Source organism: Mchenga conophoros, linkage group LG9, assembly GCF_057382185.1.
Source record: "Mchenga conophoros isolate Kocher_MC1m ecotype Shallow Benthic linkage group LG9, M_conophoros_male_GT1.1, whole genome shotgun sequence".
In the NCBI taxonomy this organism is placed as follows: Eukaryota; Metazoa; Chordata; class Actinopteri; order Cichliformes; family Cichlidae; genus Mchenga; species Mchenga conophoros.
Window position 1 is genome coordinate 8,806,828 of NC_140534.1, and position 25,076 is coordinate 8,831,903.

General features: G+C 45.4%; 1 protein-coding gene across 3 annotated transcripts in view; it reads right to left on the reverse strand.

The window, feature by feature from the left end:
* Positions 1–25,076, reverse strand: part of nrp1a (neuropilin 1a) — an 82,772-nt gene that overhangs the window by 18,402 nt on the left and 39,294 nt on the right. For 2 of the 3 annotated variants that reach the window (XM_085286308.1, XM_085286307.1), the window contains exons 4-7: positions 22,715–22,896; positions 13,088–13,315; positions 10,028–10,183; positions 7,337–7,503 (exon numbers count right to left, since the gene is read on the reverse strand). In XM_085286308.1, coding sequence (XP_085142434.1) covers positions 7,337–7,503; positions 10,028–10,183; positions 13,088–13,315; positions 22,715–22,896 — 733 coding nt within the window. Of the gene's footprint in view, positions 1–7,336; positions 7,504–10,027; positions 10,184–13,087; positions 13,316–22,321; positions 22,539–22,714; positions 22,897–25,076 lie in introns of those variants that run through there. The other variant, XM_085286309.1, reaches the window with a different exon arrangement.

A 25,076-nucleotide genomic window follows, 5' to 3' on the forward strand; every position in this document is an offset into this window, starting at 1 on the left:
TGCTGTAATGAAAGTAAGTCCAACAGTGGAATTGAGGTAAAAAAAAAAAAAAAAAAAAGGGAAAGAGGAGAGGTGAAGGGCGAGGAGAAGGTTAGGAGGGGAGGGACAAGTGGCTGACAGCGATGCCTCGCAAGATGTGAGGGACACGAGTGCAGAGTCTCCCGCGAAGAAGTGCACAGACTAGATCAATTTCACAGACACAGCCTGATAACAGGGCCTGGGTAATGAGCAAAGCATGATTTATTAATGGCTGCTTGTTAGAAGCAGAAGAACGGTGCTGAGGCTGCGCTAACAGACAGGGTTGCACGGGTCATGGAGAGAAGGCGGGCTGCCAGGGCGCTTGGATGCAAAGCAGAGTCCATCCTACGCCGCAGAGACCGCAGTGAAAACAAACAGGCCCAGATAATGATTACTAGTGGGACTCCTTTTAGCCCAGAGCACAGGACAGAACTTGCTGACCTATATACATAAACCGATAGCCAACATTTAGAAAGTGAGTGCACAGCGGAGCTTGGGTAAATAGATCACTCACAGATGATAAGCCGTTTGTCATCTGCAGATGAAAGGCTGAGTCATGTCTAATGGGTGATGTAATGACTGCGAGGAAGGTGTGAATTATGACTCCTAATCGCAGGCCTAAAGGGAGGCTCTGCGTTTCCAGACTCTGCTGATCAAACAGAACGAAAGCTTGTATCTGCTGCGCATTTGCCATATTGTTATTCTTTCCCCTTGCATAAGTGTTTGGATTCGAGCCCACCTATAGATAAATGACAACACACATTCTGGGACATGCCGGTGCACAGTAACTCATATCTGGTGGGACACACAACCTGAGCCATAAACATGCCAGGCGGGGTAAGAAATCACCCACAATCTTTCCATAAAGCAGTGGCAGGCTGATATGTGGGCAAGGCTTCAGTGTGTCCTTGTCTCCCACGAGTTTTTCCTGCTCCGGCACAGTCCAGAATATGTGTGACTTTCTCTCTGAGTGTGCGTGCGCCTGAGATGTTTTCTCCCTTCCTGTTATGAGGCAAACTGATGAGTCAAAAGCCCTATGCCCCACAAATGCCAGTGCGCGCAGCTCCGGTGGTTCCGCAATGTAATGGAAGCAGAAAGGCAGAAAGAGAATCAGTCGTGGGCTCGGGCTTGTAACATCAGCCAGTTAAAGCCTGGTGTGAATGCAATCAGGCCGACACACTGAAATCAACAGAAGGCGTCTGGATGGTCTGATTTGATTACATCTGATTTGGTGTGTAAGTTTGTGGGTGTGGAAAATATTCACTTGCTTCACATTTTGTCATGTTACAGCCTTAAATTCAATTTCTCACCTCAAAATTCTACACACAATGCCTCATAATCACGAAGTGAAAAAAGTATTGGGAAATTCTTACAAAAAAGATGAATTTAATCCATGTGAAGAACAAGTGAAGCGCTGTGAAGACTTTTCGGATGCACTGCATGTGTTCAGATAGACGTTGTATTTCTGTATCTGTTTGCGCAAGTGTGGCTCAGTTTGAAGTTTTCTAATTATACCTCATTGGCAGTAGGAGCTGTAGGCGTGATCATTAGGTGTATTGTCTCTGCATGACTCAGATGTGCAGCAAGGCCACATGATATGTATTTCGAGGCTAAAGCCTTGTCAGTTTTATGTAGGTGTAGAAAGAAGACGTGGTTTATAAGGCCTGGGAGGGAAGGAGGGGTGTGTGTGTGAGAGTTGGCGGGGAGGGGGGGGGGGGAGCTTTAAAGAAACGGCAAAGACTCAAAAGCTCTATCTCTCGCTGCTTGATTGGCTTATAATTGAGTTGCCAAGGAGTTGCATAGAGCAATCCGTACTCTGCGAGAAGAAGTACTTTTCTTTGAAATCCATTTCTCTGCTTGCCCAACAGGGGGGGGGGAATAGCTTCCTATCTGTGTGGGCTGCTGACTGAATAACCAAGGCCTCTAGGGAACAAGTTTATTCGTTTTCCCTCACCAAAAAACAACAACAAGAGAAATGCCCAGGGTGAGAGAGAAAGGAGAGCTCCTCTGAGTTCCAAAGTCAACGAGCAGCTGGTAGACACAGTTAGAAGCCCCGGTCAAGGAAACAACCCCTGGACATGCTTTATGGATCTCAAAGGGTAGTATAGTCAGAAGTGATGAAGCAGGCGGAGAGTCTCGAGTCACTTTCTTTTTTTTTTTTGCATACAAAATCTGATTACAATCTTCTTTGTATGGTAATGAGAGGAGGCTGACATTTCGGTGAAGCTGACATTCGCAAAGATACCTCGCCACGAAGCTAAAGAGACACGCTTCCATTCCCAGATGCAGTATTTCTAAACCAGCTTTTGGCAATCTCTTCACTAATTTCTTCCACAGTCACTTTTGGTGTAGCAGGAGCTTTGTAGGAATAGCTCAATTACCTGGAAACTGTAATTAATTTGTTCTTTCATTAAAATTGTATTACTCAAATGCTCCGGGACCTATGAGCTCCTCTCACGAACTTCCATTTATCACAGTGTTCACCTGACAGGATTACAGTTTATTTTTAGCACCACGGCACCTCTTTGGTGGCACTGAATTATGCAGGTCTTCCCATGCGCTGATCATCTGTTTTCTTGACAAAGAGGGATGTACAGGCTGGATGACAGCGATAGTTAAGTTAAAGGTTGCCTGGTTTGTCATGCGTGAGGTGGGGGTGAGCTTAAACATATGCACTGTTGCGTGATTGGAGAGGGAGGATAACAGTCTGGCTTCAAGTTTTTCCTTTGTGAATCATCATTATCACACTAACTCCAGGGTCATTCCCAGCCATGCCACACACATGACTAACGTGCTGAGTAATGATTATGAAACCCAGAAACAGTGATAGGGATGGGAAGCATGGCAGACCTGAAGGTATGTCACGTCTGGAAGTGGCTGCATGATCTGATCTCAGGATACGCAGCTGCACGTGATCGCTTGGAGATGATGACCGGCTACGGGACTTTCAGGCACTGAAAATGAAGCTGATTATGGTTGAGCTGAGGTTTTGTCTCAGAGTACTTATGCAGCACTGTTTCATTTAATTACATCATGCTATCCCTCATGTTTCGATTTCTAGTCTGACTTTTGGGCCGCTCCAGTCGAGTGTGAGTCTCTATTCTCTCATTGATTTTCCAATTGAGCGCAAGGCCTAGAAGGAGCGAGGCACAGACAGCATCCATTGTTTCCATTTGTAAGGCACGATGATGATCTCACCAGCAGCTGCATGCCAGCCTCCGCTCCTTGGCTCTCACTAGACTTCATCAACTGAGAATCTGCTGTTAATTACTAGTCCATATTCTAATTACTTATCACTTGGTATGGGAAGTAAGCCCAAACAGAGGCTGAGGTAAAGAAGCAGACAATAGCAATGAAGGAGACATTTTCACAAATCATTGATCTAGGGTTTAGAGAACATTTTTAGATGATGGAAAATAGGGTGTGTCAGATCCAAGCTGCAAGAGAGCTAAAAAAAAAAAGCCAACGCCACAGTATTTAGCTAAAACTAACGATATAGACATTATGACATCATGCAGTGGTTTCTGGACTCCTCATTTTCAAGTGTTAGCTTTTCTGCAGATGACATATTGGCCTTTCCAAACCAGAAATAGCAACATTTGGATAAGCGAGTAGATTAATAAATTATCGGCTAAAGCTAGCATCCACAGTTTGCACATCTGCCCATCAGCGCAAATTAACAAATGAGTAAGACACAAGAATTTGACTCACTAAAACTGATGCACGAACCTCTTGGATGGTCTGCACCACATAGTTGACCAGCTGTTGGTTATGGCTCCCCGTGTTAGCATAGCCGTCAGGTAAAGATAAGCCTGAATGCTTTTTGGGGTATTGGTGATTTTTGGAGCATTTTCTATAAAATTAGCAAGCTCAACTCTTAGGAACGGAAAGTATAGTATTGTAATTTAGCACTTATTAGTGGGAAATTATGTCTGTGTCATACACATATGATGTCTATGAAATCTTTTTCTTACTAGCATTAGCATATATGGTTAGTTCTGGCTGTAAAAGAAAATAAACAAACGAACTAGAAGCAGTTGCCCATAATGTTAACTTGAGGCTTCAAAGTGAGACTTTACAATCTAATCTGACATAACCATGCCTTTGTCCATTTATTATATACAGCCTGTGGGCAGACCACATGGATTTAGCGTTCATTCTTATCTGATTGGTGGAAGGAATTGCACCATTATCAAGGCTCTCTGCAAGTGTTTGATTGGTGAAGGTTTATCTGGCCTCAGATTCAAAGCACAGTTTGCTGTATGGCTTTGCCTGGGCAAATACACCCAGGAAGGGCTGTGCCCCCCCCCCCCCCGTGTTTCAAATTGCAACTTAAACCTGTGACAATATCCCCCGCAAACGGTTGACTTTACCATGAGATTAATATTGCATGTGGGAGATAAAGAGGCATATTGTGTCAACAAAACACCGATATGCTTCTGAACCTTTGATGTCTGCAACAAAGGTGAGATTAAAGCACGCATGACAAGAGTAAAGGGACTCATTATCTCCATTTATGATTAAACAATTTAGCTTATCAGAGACACATAAAAAATACATAAATACTGACAAAGTAGTCAGGGATAATGCATCCTGACAAGAAGATTGAAGATAATGGCAGGATCCGTTCCAGCTAAATTATAGATATGGAGACAAGCTCAAGCTCATGAGCATAAAAAAATAAAAAATAAAAGCCCCAGCTGTATGGGATAGCGTGTACTGTATATTGCCATTATGAGATGCTCAATAAAGAGGCTTTCAGGTATTGACAGTTGGGTTCTCTCCAAGACAGTCTAAATTATTCATGTTGTGTGTATGTGCAATCAATGGCAGCCGTCTCACAGAGATTCAGTCTTGGAGTGTCTTTTATTGAGTCCTTCAGATGCTTTACTGACTCTTGGTGGCCATCAGATCCTTCCTCTGACATCCTTGACAAAGCCATTGTACACTATGTGAGCTTCTCAGCAATTTCCCTAATCACGCTCCCCGAGGAACCATTACACCAATCCATAGACTATACCTCCCCTTCAGAGTTAAATGTGTTGTACAGATGCGGACATTTCCTCACTGGTGCTGTGTGAAAACTTGTGGTGTATCCTCATTTATTATTTTTTTAATACCTCAACCTGCTCCAGGGAACCCCACTGCTAAGCATCTGAAAAAGACACACGTCGCGCAGCAGGGTAATTCGTACAAATCTCTTTCTACCTTGATGTAGATTTGTAAGCCTAAAATTTTCAAGCATGAAAAAAGAAAGACCTGTTTTGAGGGATTATTGTTCCTTCCTTTCCTCCCTCTTCCCTCCCCTGTAAACCTCCTCAAAGGACATCTGTCCATCTCCGTGTAGACCAAAGGGGCTGATTAATGACCTGGCTAACCCAGCACTCAATGCTGTACCCACCACACCAATCTAATTACCCAGCGGAGAGCGCACAGACTCCAGCATCTCGCCCTCCTCCTTTCCATGCATCAGAATGAGGCAGTATTAAAATGGATGACAAATCTGGATTATGTTCGGCAAAGAAGAGGCAAAGCAGAGCAAAAGAAAATGCCCAGGAATCAAAGGCCGGGCTGTCATGAATAATAAAACTGTCTGCCTCAAACTGCAGTCAGGGGATGATAATGAAATAAATAATGAATTGATTACTATGCATCTGACTGCGCACTGAGATGATTTGTACGTGCCGCGAGGGGGGACTGAGCTTGTTGCAACACCACGGACAGGCTTAATGACAGAGGAATGAAGAATTCTAGTCTTTTAATACCACTTGTGATAATTGGACTTCTGCTCGGAGCGCTCGGCACAAGTACATCCTCGGAAAAAAAACCAAAACATAAATTACGTGGCAAGCGCAGACTTGGCTCTTTCACAGAGTCTGAAATTAGACAAGTCTCATTCTGTGTTTTCATCTGATTAGTATTGGGAAATCAGCATGCTCATTAGACCACATCCCTCCTTTTAAAAATGCAGATTTTACTGCCAAATCAAATCCTCAATATGATCAATACTAAAACAGGGGGAGGCTGGAGTGGCAAGAAATCATTGTGATAACTCACAACATGACATGGAAGAGAACCAGAGCGGCGCAGCCTTCAAGTCTAAGCTGTTACACTTATCGGGCTGTGAACAATGGACTTTCCTTTTAGAAAGACAAATGCTATAATGCAACAGACCATCCAACCGCTGGAGGAAGTGGTAAAGGAGCCCGTGCCTTGTTCCACTCTGACACATGCTGAGTTCCTCTGCAGGACAATATGGACCCTGCCAGACAGTCCCACTCATCCACAAACTCAAGTATGAACACACGGACACACACAAGCATGGGAGAGTGCGCGTAAACCGGCGCACGTACACACACTGATTAAATTAGTCTGAAGGAGCAACAGGGGCCCCCAGGACAATATTTTCATTGCAATAATAAAGGAAAAGCTTGCTTATGGCCCTCCCCAAGCAAATATTTGGCTTTGGGTCAGCTCTATTATTCATCCCCCGAGGAATATGCCGGAGCCAAAGTTTTCAGCAGTGAAGCAAAGACTGTAGAAAAGAGTCGAAAAAGACAAACAGTCTGGGCATTTACGAGGCCTGGAGGCTTTCGGTTAATAAATCAAACAAGCTCCGAATGCATCTCGGTAGTGCCTCAGTGGGTATGTCACTGGAGGGGGGGGTTGTGCTGTGAGTGGACTTGGAATATGTGACTTATCCCAGTCTAGGGATGGAAGAACTAAATCCTTAATCTTCCCACATAAAGTTCCCTTGGTGGGTGATGATCGTTTTGTGCAGATAAGCTGACAGTCAGAAAAAAATATGACGGAGCCTGTTTGTGTGTTTGAGAGTGTCTGTGTGTGTGTGAAGCCAGGCAGGACGCCTGGAATAAATCCCAGCATCCCCCAGAGGCGGTCTCTGTTATCACGGAGAAGGAAAAGTTATCAGATAGGACAAGAAGACAGAGGGAGGGAGAGAGAGATAGGCAGGTAGGTAGACAGTGATAGAGAGAGTGGACTCGCAATTTTTGTAAGGCGTGAACTTAACCACCCCAGAGGTCCATCAGGACAGCTGACATTCATCATCGGAACTGTTGGGTGTTATGGAGAAGCTGCACCTCCAGAGGCCGAAGAACAAACACGGAGCACACCGACTGTGCTCGAGCAGGCAGCGGTCGCGTCAAATACACAACACACCCTCAGACTGTGACGCACTTCCAGAAAGACAGACCACAGACAGCTGGAGAATTGTTCCACGCTGCCTTTTGATTGAACTTCCTGTTAAAAATTTAAATGTTATCAGTGATGTGCTGTTATCTTCCTGTTAGTAGGTTACCTGTATCCACTCTTTGTTGGAATCCTCTGCTGGTGTCCATGCATTTTCATAGTAGTTGAGTCTGGAGCGCTCTGGGGACCAGCTAGGATTGTACTGGGATGAAACCATGATCTGATCTGACGTTATCTCTCCCGATTCCATGCCTAAAGGGTCGCTACAGTCAAAGTCTGCAAAGGGAAAATGTAAACAATGTTTATTTCTGAGTCAAAATGCGACACAGCAATGTCTTTTCAGTGCCCCCCACCCCCGCTACAGAATCAGAGCTTATCTCAAGGGAGGAGGCCACCGCACGACAGCCACTCAGCACTGCCGGCCGGGAAAGAGGAGCACATCAGCAGTGCCTCGGTAAATCCTTCCCGCGTCTCTCCCTCTACTTTTTAATGGAAGAAGGATGGAAGCGTTCCGCATTAAGACGTAAAAATGTCCTCATAAAACATTCAGTGTAGGCTGGTATTACGCGTTAGAGTGACTTTCCCTCCAGTAATTTTTTTTTTCCACTGACTGGATCAGTTTCCCTTCACTTCCCTGTGGGCAGTTTATCTTTTTTTTTTTTAACCTTTCTCCCCATTTTCTCCCTTATTTGGTCTCTTGTGGGAGTTTAGGTGTGTTTAGTGTCTGTATTTGGGGACCATACATCACACTCAGTGGTCAGCCCCATGGGAGGAGGTGCTTCACTTGTTAGTGTTAACTCTGGGCAGCTGATTTGTGGTATCCGGGGCTCCGTAAACGAAAAGACTCCGCTGGGTCAGATTGGGGTCAGCCCCTCTAACCTCAGTTGGCTGGACATACTGACCCTGCTGTAGAGTGATGAAGAAAATGACCTTTTGATCCGGGCAGTTTTTCATTAAGTTCACCACAACAACACGGAGGTATGCGAAGGCACACTTACAGCCACTCATGTAAGCAGCTCTTGTTTATTTACTTCCTTTTTTTTCCCCCAATGGGGAAATTGGTCATAAAGCAAACTGGCAATCCTTCAAGCAGCATGTTAGCATAAATGTAAAAGCTTATGACCAAAAAAATACAGTCATTTGCTTATATGCAGACACACATGCACAGATTCAGAGGGCTCAGGATGGAGAGTAGTGTGGAACTGCTGTGTGGCTGCTGCCTAAAAGCTAACACAGATGGTCTCCCCATCTGCTGGCCTGCTCACATGCCTCAGTCAGTGGGTCAGCGTGCATCCTTGTGCTTTACAGTGTCGACGTGTGGCTGTATACACATGTGTTCGTGCACAAAGGTATGCCGGAGTCTCCGTGTGAGGCCGAGAAAACTGTCTCGCACCTCCCGCATTCATTGTCGCCTTTCTTTGAAGGCCGTTCTTGCCAGACTTTTGTACTGGGACCTACGTCACCTAGAATACAGACCGCGATCAACGAAAAAACACAAGGAGGCTGTCTGTTCGCTTTCAAAGGTGGTATCTGATCACGTGGATTAGCGACCAAAGCGGGGTTTGATAGCTGAGGAAAATGGCGACAGTTGATAGAGGGGATGAGTGTATGAGAAAGAACAAAAGACAAGGCCTCTTTTCAGCGCCTTATCGCCTTTCATCAGTAGCTTTCAGCTGGAGCGTACCCATCCCCTCGCCACGGAGAAGCGAGAAAATCCACCGTGTATTATGCATAAGGGGATTATGAATGATTCAAGCAGTACAAGCCTGGAAAAGCAAAGACAGGGTCTGGAGATTTTTATTTTCATCTCGGATTTGTTTGAGTTGGTGACGTATCCCAAGCAACTGACTTCTAAATGAAGGTGTGCGCTGATCACAGGTCAGATATTTCACTGGGCCTCTTAAGGGCGAATGTGAAAAGCTGCTCCGCGTAATCTGATCTTGGACGCGTGATTAAAATAGCCCGAGTGACTCGGAGTAAACTAAAGAGAAGTGACATAAACAGTCACAGCTCTTCTCGTTGCTGCGAGGTGGCCTTGTTTTCATTTGCAGCATGTGTACAACAGCAAAGTGTGCCTTCCCCTTTGGGTGAGATAAAACGCTCTTTGGAGATGATTAGTAGATTGGCTGGATTTCATCCATCTCTGCTGCTATTCAAAGACCAAATGTGTGGGTGTGGGTATGTGTGTAGGGGGTGGTCTTGCCTCTGGACAGATTTATGACTCCTACCAGGACTTTTCCTCCTTGATGAAATGTTTAGATGGAAAGTTTTGCAAAACGGGGTCAGGGGGTCAGGCGCCGTGACAGGGACACTGAATGTGAAAGCCCCAGGGATGTGTGTAAGTGTGCGTCCAGGGTTGTTACTGGTGAGGAAGCCGTCTTTTGGAGCCCGTCTGGGCTCATGGTGTATAAATGTAAGCCTTGTAAACCACAGGAGGCAGACTTGTAACCAGTAACACATTCCCCAAATGAAGAGGCAGGAGGTGTTTATTTAATAACTCTTATGAGTTCTGCTTAACAAGTGGGAACTTGTCACAACAGGACCCACTGAAAGTAGCAGACAACATCTGCTTCTTTGTGTAATATTCTCCGGCTGGTTACATTCTTGCCCTCTAATTCTTTTACAGCTAGTAACTTTTAAAGTTTTCTTTCACTAAACAAATTTACATTTCTGCCTCAGTCATCCCACTTGTGTACCAATGTTCTTTGTCTACCTGTGATTCAGCCTCCCTGACATCCCCATCTGTCTGATTTTAAGTGCTTTTTTCTGGGGGGGGGTTTTGGAGTGTATGCCAGCTCACCCTCTGGAACAGTTCTTTCGATGACGGTGAAGTTGGCAGAGAAGCCTTCCTTTGCAATGGCGCTGTCGGTGTTGATTGTCAGGGCCAGGATGCCTGTGTAAGAGATGATCCTGCCCGGGGTGTTCTGCCCGCAGTACCTTCCGACATGTGGGCCAACTGGAGAGAGAAAAAGAGGGAATAAGTGCAAACATATAATATGTTCCTCGAGTTAGACTTGGTCACACATAGCTTTTAACTAGCCCCTCACCCCCACCGTGGAGGTGTGAAACCTGGTGTGTCAATCGACCCAATAAAGAAGAGCGAGAAAAGACTGTTCGTTTGCCTGCCACAGGGGCAAAAAAAAAAAGCAAGTGCAACCTGTGGCGTGCGGGGGGGGGGGGGGGGGGGGGGGGGGGGGGGGGTCATGGTCTCTATTTGCTGGCTGTAAATACCACAAACCTCCTGTACCCACAATTGTTTTCTTAGACCTGAGGCAGACACAGCCGTGGCCCAGCGAGGCCAAACAAGTAAAGACTGGAGCGAGACAATGGGGAAGCATTAAAAGTCGGAAAGCAATAAAAGTGGGAGAGCGATGTGTTCGGCCGGGCAGACTGAGCAGAATGGGAAAACAGGATGGATGAAAGGTTGGAGGTGGAGAAATGCAGGGAGAGTGCGAACGATGGGGGTGATGAGGGAGGGAGAGAGAGAGGGTGAGCGCGGGAGCACAATGACCTTGCCCTGCATCTCTGATGTGTGGTGATCCGTGCGCACTGGTGAGTGTGCGTTCCTGTTGGGGGAGCTGGAGCTTATCTGTGATTAGTAATGCTGTGATCAGCAGCGAGTGACAGTCCTGCCTCCCCGTGGCCTCCTGTCATCCAAAACATGCCACTTCCAGCCCGGCTCCTACATGAAAGGCAAAGGCCAGACTGCTGGGGCTCGGGGGCGGGGGGGCGGGAGCAATGTGACGGCTCAAATTAATCTTCACAGACCAGGTGCCTGGTGAACAAATGTGCAACTCTACTGTATGTTTGCTTTTGAACCTGAGCTGAAAAAACATCTCCTGGATTATCTGCATGAGTCCCCAGCACTATGATATTTTCAAGAACCTTGCTGCCTTTTGTCCAGCCTTTCCCAGGGAAATGGCTCGCTGAGGTTCCACGACACACCTGTTGAGCGAGGTGCACTTTAAGAATAGGGGTAAGGAGTAGCACAGATCCTCCTCCCCCTGCTGCTTCACAAAGACCTGCGCCTGCCCAAACGTCTCCCACCTCTGCCTCCAGTCTTCCGTGCTAATGCATAATTATCGATCCTGCACGCACCACAGGAACCACCTGGCAGAAGCCGACATGCTGCTTTCCTCCCCTGGCTTATTTTTATACAGGACTGTGGATCACACGTGGCAACACTTGAGTGACGTGACGCTACATCAGTTCAAAATGGCATTTTCCAGTTCCTGCTCTCATCAAAGCTTCCTGTATGCAATGATGAACTGAGACAGATCTGAATCTTAATCATCAAGCGTTACTTTTTCTAGACCCCCAGTGTCTTCTGTAAAAATATGTATTAAAAGGTGCTAATAATGTGACATATTCTCAGCTCCCAGAGTCTTTGAGAATCGACTTAATCAACACCAGTCTTGAAAATTAGACATGCGTCACCTCTGGCAGGGAGGAGGGGTTGCACAAATGAGTTGTGGAAATATTTTGTGGAATCAAAGGTCAGCTTGGCAAAAGTTAACATCTACAGACACAGGGGCTCAAAGAAAACTGAGCTTTAAGTAAACTTACTTGAAAAGGCGCCGCGATTTGCGCTTCAACCTTATCACCTCCGACGTGAAAGCAGAGAATACTGATGTGCACTGTGCTGAACGCAACAAGATAAAATTCTTTCAATTTTCTGCCACTGATGGCTAAGAGAAGCTTTCATCTTGTCTGCACCCTGTGTTGGAATAGCCAGGAGAAAAACTGAAAACTTCAAGAGGTGATTTCACTTGCCGAGTTCAAAGCATCATCCCAGAGCAATGGAAGCCTTGCTTTGAACGTTGCTTGCTTGCTCTCGCTCCGTCGCTCACCTGCTGATTTATTTATTTATTTATTTTTAGATAGATGGATTTTAGAACGCCATTTTATGGGGGAATATTTTGATTGTGTGCCTGGATCCACGTGAACGTTGTGGCCTGTGGTAAACCAAGAGCAGCAGACGTCCCACGGAGTGCTGTTTCACTCTAATAAGCACTTCTGGTGAGAAACACAAAGAATCCTGCAAAGGAAATTCTTTTTGGAGCAATTTCCTGCAAGATCAGACTGTGTTCTCCACATGTCAGCACCCTGAAAAGCATCAATTTAAACATTACAGCCTAGATTGGACATTGAACTCCCAAATGTACAGGCACTAGGCATACGGTCTGTGACTGAAAAAGGAAGTATGGGAGGATTGTGACAGGAAGTGTTCAGCATTTGGCAAAGACAAAGCATTCTGTTAGACCACTTCCAAGTATGGTTAAGGTAGTTAGCCTTCTTGCCCAAACAATGTCCTCTTATTGTTTAAAGTTGCTCCTTTCCTTTTGGAAAAACAGTGAGCAGCGAAGCTGAAACTTATCACTCCACTCACCCGCATTCTCACGCTCCCACCACAGGTTAACAGGTTTTCAAGAATAGTTTGAGTTTCACAGTCAGTTTGAGCTTGTCTGACTTGGCCTCCAAATTCTGCAGATCTCAATCCAATCAAGCATCTGTGGGATCTGCTGGACATAAAAGTCAGATCCAATGAGGCCCCACCTCACAACTTACAGGTCTTAAAGGATCTGTTGCTAACATCTTGGTGCAGATACCACAGCACACCTTCAGGGATCTAGTGGAGCCCATGCCTCGATGGGTCAGGGCTGTTTTGGTAACAAAAGGGGGACCAACACAATATTAGGCAGGTGGCCATAATGTTATGCCTGATCTGTGTATATTAAGTGATCTAACGCTGCCCAGCAGGTAGGAGTGATGCCCTAAATTGTTAAATGATGCATTGCTGCAATGCCTCACACTTTCACATTAAATTGTATTCAATTCTCTGTTCTTCCCATTCACTCACCTCCAGGGAACCCATCCCAGATCTCCAGCCGGTCATAGCGGCAGAACACACCAGTAGGGGGTGTTGGGTCGGGCTCCAGCTCAAAGCTCTCAAACTCCAAGATGATTTCCGACATTTTCGGGGCAAAGATCATGAAAGTGCAGTCCAGGTTGTTGGGGTATTTCTCGGGGAACCCAGGTGACTTAATGATGCCGCTGTTGGAGGTGAAGTTCCTGGAGCATTCTGGACCTGCAGGAAGGATGACAGGAAAAAGTGAGATGAGAAGTGAGAAGATGAATGGGGGACAAAGGAAGACATTTGAATGACTATTGCTTAAGTGAGTTGCTTAGGTGTTAAAGTAAGTTTTAGAAGCTCAGCCTTCCAGCTGCCCTACTGAGGGGAGGACAGTTTACGGCCCATAGGTGCAAGACCACCTCAGTAGTTCTTGTTTTCACATCTGGATCTCTACATCTGGATGTTCAAAAGCTCAGAGCTTTTGAGCATCACACTCCATCACTGTATGTGTGTTAAAACTGGAGGAACATCTGGGCTGAAAGTGTAAACATTAGTGAAAGGCCTCAATCACCAGAATCGGGGGAATGATGAATAAAGAGCTTGATTTGTTCTGATGTTCTCATGTCTGCGAAACATATGAGAGGTGCTCGAGCAAAATTACAGCGTCAGTGATGGAAGGCAAAGTGAATGACTGCACATTCATCAACACGCACGCACGCACACCTAAACACACAGTTTTACACCAGGAAAAGTCAAAATATTTATGCACAGCTCCCCGGAGAGCTACCTTTCAGCTGATGAGGAGTATTAACGCATTTCCCATGGCAGACACTTCTCACAAGCACAAAATTATGATTTAAGAATGATTGACATGTGAGTCAAAAAAACAAAAACAAACTGAGACTAGCAGCTGCTTGAAAATGTTTAAATGTATGTGACAGACATTAGGATGCGTTCACTATGCAGACTCAAGCATCAGTCCCAAGTGTTAGAAAGCGCCTGTTTTATACAAACATATACACAGAGATAGAAAATCAGAAAAAAAAAAAACAGAATTACTGTTGTTCGGGGCAATTATTTTGAGCCATTAGTTGTAGAAATGTACCCAGGATAACATCATTTTCATGCCTGTCTGGCAGCTGGCGTGATGGGTGCAGGTGGGGCCAATCGAAACCAAAATTGCAGGGAGTTATCATTAGACAGAGCCACTGTGCCGCAGTCACTGCAGCTTAAATGAATGTGGCAAACTGCATTTTTTCCATCGCCACTCAAGCATCTTGCTGGGCCCCTAATTGAAGACCATCAACCCCACTTGAGCCTGTCCACCGGTGCTTTGAGTGAAGGGACGGAGAGCCACGTTGATTTTCTCCCCTCGTCCAAAGCTGAAAGCCACAGCGAGCCGGCGCTTTGACTCCAAAAAGAGTTGACATTTAGTGCGGCGGCTAAAGTGTGGCTTTCGCGAACAGTGGGCGCCATTAATTTCTCAGCTTCCCCCTTCGTATTTACCCCAGGAAAAATTCGGATTGATTTTTGTTCAGGGAGAGTGCTCCCCGGGATGAGAGGGTTGTTGGATGCTGGAGATTTGCACTTTGCCACATTTGATATTAATGTCACGCAGTTCTGGGGGTGGGGGGGTAAAACTATAGATGCAAGCCAGTTCTTTCTGTGGTGAGTGTTCTAGACAGCTGTAGCATCCAGAGTGCTATTCAGGTCAATGTGTTGAATTTCGTGTGGATATTGGCTCCGAGCTCCACTCTCCATCCATTTCATCAGCTTCTACTGTGACCCTTATCTCAGCTCAGCAGTTGACCAGAACAGATTTAAAGTTAGGAAATGGTTCACGCTGAAAACCTGTCGAAATCCAAGCAGTAGGCTGGCAGTCAAAGAGCACAGTACCACTACAAATTTTTGTTAGTAAAACTACAGCTCTTACAGTATCATTTCTACTGGTTTCTGATTATCTCGGCTAAACACTGGTACATGCTTCCCTTATCATTAGAAGACATAGCATACATTTTCACTGCTATGCAGATGACACCCAGCTCTATCTGTCCATGAAGCCAGATAACAAACACCAATTAGTTAAACTGCAGGAATGTCTTAAAGACATAAAGACCTGGATGGCCGCTAACTTTCTGCTTCTTAATTCAGATAAAACTGAGGTTATTGTACTCGGCCCTGAAAAGCTTAGAAATATGGTATCTAACCAGATTCTTACTCTGGATGGCATTACCTTGGCCTCCAGTAACGCTGTGAGGAACCTTGGAGTCATTTTTGACCAGGACATGTCCTTCAACGCACATATTAAACAAATATGTAAGACTGCGTTCTTCCATTTGTGCAACATCTCTAAAATTAGAAATATCCTGTCTCAGAGTGACGCTGAAAAACTAGTTCATGCATTTATTACTTCCAGGCTGGACTACTGTAATTCATTATTTTCAGGATGTCCAAAAAACTCACTGAAAAGCCTTCAGCTAATCCAAAATGCTGCAGCAAGAGTCCTGACAGGGACTAGAAAGAGAGAGCATATTTCTCCTGTTTTGGCTTCCTGTTAAATCCAGAATTGAATTCAAAATCCTTCTCCTCACATACAAGGTCTTAAATAATCAGGCCCCATCTTATCTTAATGACCTTGTAGTACCATATCACCCTATTAGAGCACTTCGCTCTCGCTCTGCAGGCCTACTTGTTGTTCCTAGAGTATTTAAAAGTAGAATGGGAGGGAGAGCCTTCAGTTTTCAGGCCCCTCTTCTGTGGAACCAGCTTCCAGTTTGGATTCGGGAGACAGACACTATCTCTACTTTCAAGATTAGGCTTAAAACTTTCCTCTTTGCTAAAGCATATAGTTAGGGCTGGACCAGGTGACCCTGAATCCTCCTTTAGTTATGCTGCAATAGACATAGGCTGCCGGGGGATTCCCATGATGCATTGAGTTTTTCCTTTCCAGTCACCTTTCTCACTCACAATGTATTAACAGACCTCTCTGCATTGAATCATATCTGTTATTAACCTCTGTCTCTCTTCCACAGCATGTCTTTATCCTGTCTTCCTTCTCTCACCCCAACCGGTCGCAGCAGATAGCCCCGCCCCTCCCTGAGCCTGGTTCTGCCGGAGGTTTCTTCCTGTTAAAAGGGAGTTTTTCCTTCCCACTGTTGCCAAAGTGCTTGCTCATAGGGGGTCATATGATTGTTGGGTTTTTCTCTGTATCTATGAAGCGCCTTGAGGCGACTTATGTTGTGATTTGGCGCTATATAAATAAAATTGAATTGAATAGTTACCAAGGTCCCCCACACCAGACTTCTCCTCTGAGTGCTAAAAGGCATTAACCAGAGATACTGTCCCCAAACTGAACCAACCTCACCGTCAACATTTCTGTTGCTATGTTCTTTCTGAACTGTCATAACTGAGGCGAAAGCAAGGACAAACCTTCTTATACTGTCAGCTTTTTTGTTCCTGGCTGCATGCAACTCCCTCCAAATGAAAAAAGAGGAGCGAGAGAGACAGAGCACTCTGGTTGCTCCCACCGGTGAGATAATCACCCAACAGATCTCTTTTATCTGCCGTCTCCACATGGGAGGGCTTCTGTCCCCAGCTCCTCTCACTACGCCCAGGATGTTTTGTGCTGATGCGAGCGAGAGGCAAACAGAAAAGCAGTCACGCTTTCCTGTCGCATCGCCCCTACATGCGCTGCGTGTGTCTTGACAAGGAGCTTCAGGAGACAAATATATCCAGCTGTCAACCAAAGGCTAACACCCTGCACCTCAGTTACTCCCTGTCTCTCCCTGTGCTGTTTTACTGCTGCAGTTGTGGGTGTCTCTCCTCGTAGATTTCTTAAAAACAGGAAAGGTTAAAAAACAGGTTTGCAAACATGAAAAAGTGTGACTGAGCAAGCACGCGCAAACTGCAGCTTTTAAACTTAAAGCAGAAGGACGGGACAAAGAAAGGAAGAAGCAACCTTGAGCGCACAGCATTTAGTGGCAGCCTCCAACCAGACACTCCACTGTTTACCGCTGGCAGTAATGACTTCTGTTAACTCTCATTTATATGGAGTCCTTCTCTGGATGGAGGAGTAAACAGATGTCACTGGCAACTTGCTTCCTGAATGATTTGAATTTGTTTAACAGGGCAAGTTGTAGCTGGCAAAACGATATCTAATGGGGATTTGATTTCAATCTTTGCTAGAGTGAGAGATTCATAATGAATGCTAAATAAATGTGGTCTGGACATTAAGGCAGTGGTGCGCCTTTCAACTCTTAAGTCTCCCCTGATTGCTTGTGCTCTGTGTTGCTCTGAGTGCTGAGAGAAAACCGGAGACTGTGCGTTAATCATTAGAACAACCAGGGAACGGGTGTCAAATGTGACAGCCTCTTGCTATTTTCCTGCTGTCCCCCTCTTTTTCTTTCTGCTCCTTTAACACTTCAAACTTTTTTTCTTTGCATCTAATCATCACTGCCCCCCACCAACCCACCCAAGTCAGGGTGGGTTGGCTGGAGCCATAGAAGCTGAAGGTGTTGTTCTTAGGCTGTTAAGTAAATCACCACTGTTTGTGTTCTATGTCGCTCTCCGGCTGATTATTATCCCAGTTCTGCCCCCCTGCGCCATTAATGCTCCCCACCGCCTTCACGCCCGCCCCCACCCCTTCCCATTTTGTTCTCATGCCACACTGACAGAAGGGTTAATTGCCGGTGGAGAATTAACTCCTTCCACACTAAATCAAACATTAACCTGGAGCCTGTGGAGTGTCTGTCATTGAAACAGATGGAAGAGGCAGGTTTGCATTTACCCCCACACACTCACACACACATCCTGAGGCTCTGCACAACTGACGTGGTATTTAGCATGCGCCTATGACATCACCCTGCCTTCCCCACTTACAGGGATGGATGACACTGCACTGATAGGATGGGGGTGGGCTGGGGACACAGTATCCCTCGGGCTCCCCTGAAAGAAATTTGTTGTCTCGAGTTTCCATGAGGGCCTTGCATGTGTGTGTGTGTGCGTGTGTACAATGACAGTGCGTCTCCAGATGTGACCTCTGCCATCAGGCATCAGGGTGTGTCGTCCACAAAAGCCACCCTCCCATTAGGTCCCACTCAGCACACGCACACACCTTCAAAGTGTTTTCACAGGTGTGTGCTCAGAGTAAAAGCAACCACATCTCCATGACATGATAAACAGGGCCTTTGCATGAGAACATATATATTTTAGTGTGGCATGGTAGGCCTCACTCCAGGCTTAGTCATTCTGCCGAGCAATTAGGATGAGCTGTGTGTGTGTGTGTGTGTGTGTGTGTGTGCGTGTGTGTGTGTGTGTGTGTGTGAGTGGGGTGGGGGCTACCAGTGGCACTATCTCTGCCTGCTCTCCCACTTCAATGGGAGCTCGGCCAGCCTTGGAGCAGCTCTAAGCAAACTGAGGAGCTGCTAAAAGAAAACATATGTTGCGCGTGTGCGCACACGCGTACACTTAAAGAGGACGGTTCTTTCAGATGACAGGACAAACACGGATCTTCTTCTTACAAAAGCAGCCGGATTTCATTGGTGGGTAATCCAACATCAAGTCATTTTACACTGAGGGGGGGGACGCATTACTGCTTTTCACTCTCATTGTTGCTCAATTTTTGCAAGTCGAGGCCATTGTTTTCCCAGCACATTCTTTTTAATCGACATTTTATTTTTATCTGGGCGTCAAATGCCTCTGTAGAGACGCACAAACACTAGCAGCTTGCTGAACTGCTCCCTTTGGGCCAAACACTCCTCCCTCTCCGACTTATCCCTCTTGTCTATCTCTTTCTTCACCACCATCTAGCTCTTCCCGCCTCTCGCCAGACCTCAGCCAGCAGAGCGAGGCTGCCAATTTGTGGGCTATAAAATAAATAGCCCATGCTAATTAAGATGGTTGGATGGGACTGAGGAGTGGAGAGGGGGTAGAGACTGATGCAGAAGCGGCCATAGAGAGCCTGCAAAACAACCTGTTCTCTACCAATTAGACACTTTGCAGGCATGCCGCTGATGAAAGCCAGGGGTACAGATGCCAGGATTTTTCAAGTGTTTCTGAATTTGTAACTACACAGCTTACAGCTGACGTGAGTGAACCTGCACATATAGACATACTTGTAAAAGTTGGCATATGATCCCAAAGGGGGGCTGTGCATTTGAATATGTTTGCCTTGTGAGCATATTTATCTTGCACACGACCTTTGCTTCTGTTAAACCCAGGATGAAAGGCAGCGGCAGCCCCCAAGGTTGACTTCCAGTGAGCCGGGGCCTATAATCACAGTGATAAACAGCCTGCATTCTTTGCATTTCCCTTCATTGACATGCACGAGCGTGAGTCTCCCGTTTCCCCGTCCGTTATCGGAGCATCTGTGTATCATCATTAACGTTACATGTGTTAGCCAACACAATGTTTTCCCAACTAATGCCGTGCGTGTTGATAAGCTGCGCTAATCAGCTAGCTTTGTATCTCTCTTTCTGCTCGGTCCTCTCTCTCTCACTCTCTCTCACTCCAACAAACAGAGCTGCTAATTGATCTCAGAGCCCATTCTTGGCAGGAGCCAGCACCACAGTAGTCAAAACACAGAGTGAATTCAAAGCTTAACGATGGTCTGGATCCACTAAGAAAGTGATGGCGCACCCACGGTGCTCTTCTCTGCAGGGGGGGATAGCACTGGGTGAAAAATATTCATATGAAAAAGTTCGACCCTGGCCCCGATTTGCTCTCTGTCCACGCTTAGACTCATGTTTCTTGCTAGATTCCCTGTGAGTGTTCAGCAGTTCTTCCCTATCGCCAAAGGGCCCCTAACACGCCTCATTTATAATCAGTCCTGGCTAATAGATGAGACTGGGAAATACCAAGCTAATCGTGGAAAGAATGTAGCAGATTTAACTAGCCTATCAGGGGGGAATGTGTGTGTGCGTGTGGACCGGTTTGCGTATGTCGAGGTGTGTCGCTTTGATCTCGTAAATGGACCCACACTCCACCAGCTGCCCTACTGTGATGGTGACACGCACAAACCCAGACATACAAGCACAAACACACACTCGCTCAGATTAAAAGCAAGGAGGAACCTTGCTGGGCTATTTATCATGTCTCCTGGGGTCACGGGGGGCTGTCCCATAGACTGCTGCTAGGGTTAATTAATAAAAGGAGTCTGTCGCACCTACCTGGCCACTACTCACTCTCTAGATATGCTGTTCTCCTCTGCCTTCTTCCAGTCTAAACAAAGGAAGGCAGCAACCCAACAGGAAATTCTCTTTCTTGCTATGCTTCGGTCTGATAAGACAGACATCCCCTGATAATATTTTTGATTTAACATACTGGGCTCTCACCTAAAATTACCCAGAGGTCCTATTTTTAAGTATTAAGGGAGGAACATGACTAACTGCATACTACTGTGGTGCTGAAAGTGTTTCCTCAGTTAGAGCCCTGCTAAGTGGATTGAAATAATTTTCTCCACAACTAGCACATCAGAGGTTATAATAGCTGGTTCATACCCTTGCTGTGGATTGCCATCTGACAATAAACCAACACTTGAAACAACATTTGTTAAATCAGCGCTTAGCAAATTATGCCCATGCTTATTGTCTAATAATTCACACCAGATGAAAACTGCTACAATTATGGAACATATGGGACTATGATTCATTGGTTTTGAATGAAGCATATTGCTTGCCATATTGCATTTGCATAATTTGATGCTCTAATGCCTTGACTAAATCACAAACAAACCATGAAATTAGATGGAGGGGCTCTTTCTTGCTTCATTATCAGAATTATTCCTCCAGCTTTTATAGCGTGTTGCACCGCGTTTGATAGATTTGACAAATTAGGGGACTGGGACAGCGTTCCCTCAACTTAAAGCAAGATGTCAACAATTACTTTAAGGTGTCAGCTCAGACATTTTAAATGTAATACCAATGCAAATAAGAACAAAAGAAAGATCATCACAGAGTAAGCTTGCTCGAAAAAGGAGGAAAACACAACTTTGAATTCCGGGCAACTAAGTTTCCAATGGTTTAGCGAACCACAGCTGATGCAAAAAGTGCTTCAAACTGCAGTTCCAATAATGGCCACTTGAGGTTGTCTTCAAAAAGCGAGCCTCATACATCAGTGATAAAATCTCAAAGGTAAGAGAAGAAATAGGCATGTCAACAGCCAAAAAACATTTTGGATCTCTAATGCAAAGTTTATGATTAACAAGGGTGGACGTTGTTTTTTTTTCTTACCCATCCATTTAAAATGTTTCAGGGCTTAAAGCACTGTATGATTGAGAACATCTGCAGTTCAAGTGACAGGTGTAATAATAATAATGGATTGCATTTTTATATCGTGCTTTTCGGGGCCCTCAAAGCGCTGTACAATTCCACTATTCATTCACTCTCACATTCACACACTGGCGGAGGCAAGCTACAGTTGTAGCCGCAGCTGCCCTGGGGCAGACTGACAGAAGCGAGGCTGCCATATCGTGCCATCGGCCCCTCTAGCCATCACCAGTAGTCGGTAGGTGAAGTGTCTTGCCCAAGGACACAACGACCGCGACAGTCCGAGTTGGGTCTCGAACCGGCAACCTTCCGGTTACAAGCTGAACTGCCAACTCTTTGAGCCACGATCCCGTGGTTATAACAGCAGTGGTTATAACTGCTAGCTGTCTAGTGAGGTATTACCTCAGCTAATTGAAGCCACAGAACGAGGCCCCTTGACAGTTTTTGTGCTGTTAATCGTCTTTTGGAGAATTTTGTGCGCAATTATGTGACAAGTGATATTGCTTATGGTTTCATTATTGTACTAACAAATCGTCCAAGAGGAATTTCAGTGAGTTAAATTCCCAGAAAGGTGCTAACTAAGCTAGCTAATATTTGGTAATAATAACTCACTGAAAAATGGCCCCTTCTGGCTCCAAAAAACAAGCAAACAATACAACTGGTGACATCACAGCAGCTCTGTAAATCTTTAATATACAGTCTGTGTTCAAGAAGAGCTACTAAATTTGCTTTGAGGTAAGTTTTGTCAGTTGCATTTCTGTTTGTTACTCTGCAGCATCCCCTTTTCTTTTTGTTAAAAAGAACAAAGGAGAAATGATTTCCTCCATCCTTGAATAACAGCATGCACAATTTGATATTGCTGATGTAAAATATGCAAGATAGCAATTTTTAAATGTAGAATACAAGATAAATATATTTTTAACATGAACGTGAAAAGGGCAGCACGGTGGCACGGTGGTTAGCACTGTTGCCTCACAGCAAGAAGGTCCTGAGTTCAATTCCACCATCAGGCCGGGGTCTTTCTGTGTGGAGTTTGCATGTTCTCCCCGTGTTTGCGTGGGTTCTCTCCGGGTACTCCGGCTTCCTCCCACCGTCCAAAGACATGCAGCTTGTGGGGATAGGTTAATTGGATAATCCAAATTGCCACTAGGTGTGAATGTGCAAGTCAATGTGAGTATGAATGGTTGTCTGTCCCTATGTGTTAGCCCTGCGACAGACTGGCGACCTGTCCAGGGTGTACCCCGCCTTTCGCCCTATGACAGCTGGGATAGGCTCCAGCGCCCCCCGCGACCCTGAAAAGGATAAGCGAATGGATGGATGGATGAATGTGAAAAATATTGCTATTGTGCAAAAGATAACTGTCACCTACCTGTCTTGAAGATCTCGTATCGGATAGAGAAGCCTGCTCCGTGGGTCTCGTAGTCGGACACAAATTTGATGAAAAGCTGGTTTCCAGAAGAGACGACTGGAGAAGGGGCAATCTTTCCACAGTACTTCCCCACCAACTGACCGCTCTCATCGGTGCCATCTCGTACCTCCACATAGTCATATCTGAACAGAGAGGACACAAGGGCGGGAGTGTCAGTCCCACAATGTTGTATATGAATCATATTCTTTTTTGAGTCTAGTGTTTAGGTAATAAGGTTGAAAATCAGACTATTACTGCTATTATGTGCATGTGCACACATTCTCAGAGGACCACAGAGCAACACAACATACTGTGCAGGTTATGTAGTGGAAATAACACACTGTGTGCTAATGAGGTCTCAGGTTAAAACTCGGAGAACAGGTGGGCAGAGTTTGCTTTCATTATATCGGTGTTCAATGAGCACACACACACACACAAACGCGCGCACACACTGCAGAGGTTTTTCTGCTCCCAGCAGCACCGGGGTCAGATTTATGTAACTGCTTTAACTGGTGAACTTGAGCTGAACAGTTGTCTATCTGCTGTTTAACCACAGGATAACAGCCACAGTGAGCCTGTTCTATAACAGAATAAAACGGGACTCCAACGTAATTATATTTTGGCCTTTGGCTTAGATTGGTGTATAGAACGAGCAGGTGCTAAAGCTATTAAAACACACACACTCAGAGAGACACACACATGTACACACACTTGAACATCACATTCAAATGGAATTTCAGACCCACGGCTATTGAAGGGAGCAGCCACTTAATTGAGTCAGCGCAGAGTTTAGGAGTCGAAGAGGAAAACAGCTTTGAAATAGGACACACACACACACACACACACACACACACGATGTGCAGGGATGAGTTTTCCGTGCTGTGTTTTGACTGTGAGTGACAGATTGAGTGCTCCTCCAAAAGCAGATTTCAGTTCAGGTTTCCAACATTCCTAATTGCCCAGAACACGAATATCCTGCCAAGTTTTCCGCTCTCCAGGCCACTTACTGTGGATATCCATACCCAAACCACAAGGGCCTGTGGCACAGTTCCTCCATCTTAATCAGGAACCAGACGAATAAAATATAATTCACACATAGTACATTTAAAATAAAACAAAAAAATTGATATATGTGTGTGCAAGGCGCAGCGAGTGTGTGGTCACAATCAGTCGTGCACATGCTCTGTCTGTCTCCTTAGAAGAAAATATGTGCCTTCTGGCGAGCAGGAACTCTTTTCATAGTTTTCCTTGATTCCCAAATTACTGTCAAAACACCGGGGCTCCTTAGTGATTCCAAACTCCCTTAATGCGTGGGATTTTACACAAAAAGGCGATTTACACTTTGAATGATGGCGAGGGTGGACCAAATCCCTCAGGTGAGACCTCACATGTATCAACATGTACCCTTTGACACCTTTTTCTGCTAAATGGTTTACTTCACCTGCCTCAAATTTTTAAAAATGTTTTTGTAAAACAGGAATTGAATTACCAGCGGTGGTTTGGGATTAAGTGGGAAGGGGAGTGCCCGCCGGGTTTTCATATGCAAAACATTAAGGCGAGCAAGAGGGACTGGCATGTGAGAGGCGAGGACAGAGGGTAACTAACTGTGGAGCTGGACAGAAGTGTCAGCGCTACAAATTAGGTCTCCTGAGGCAGCGCGGTGGATGGATGGCTTCACTTGTCTTTCGGCTCAGATGGGGTGATCTGGGGTGATATGGAGCTGTCAAGACACACTGAGCCTTGTTCTTCTTCTTTCCTTTAAATCAGCGGTCCCCAACCTTTTTTGCGCCACGGACCGGTTTGTGCCCGACAATATTTTCACGGACCAGGTGTCGCGGATAAATACAACAAAATAAAGCTAGTACCGGTACAGAAAAAAAAGAAGATCTATTCAAAACAAACGTGAAAAGACCCAGGAAAACCGAGTTAACGAAAAAAAAATGATAACAAAATAACGCTAAAAACTGATAAAAACCCTGAAAACCATACATTTCACACCCGAGTCTCACTCTCGCGGCCCGGCACCAAATGACTCACGGACCGATACCGGTCCGGGGCCCGGGGGTTGGGGACCGCTGCTTTAAGTCTTTAGCGTGTCAGGTTAAAGGTTTGATACCAAGAAAGCAGCTGTCTGCCTGCCAACAGCCTTGGATAGCCAGATGTTTACACTCGAAATCTTTTTTCAGAATGACCCCACACACAGGCGACGTCACTGCATTACAACTGCCATCAAAATCTGACTGAAAAGATTGGGTTCACTTCATGTATTTTTAATATGTATTGTATTTATAACACCCTGTGGCTCTATAATATTTCTGAGGAT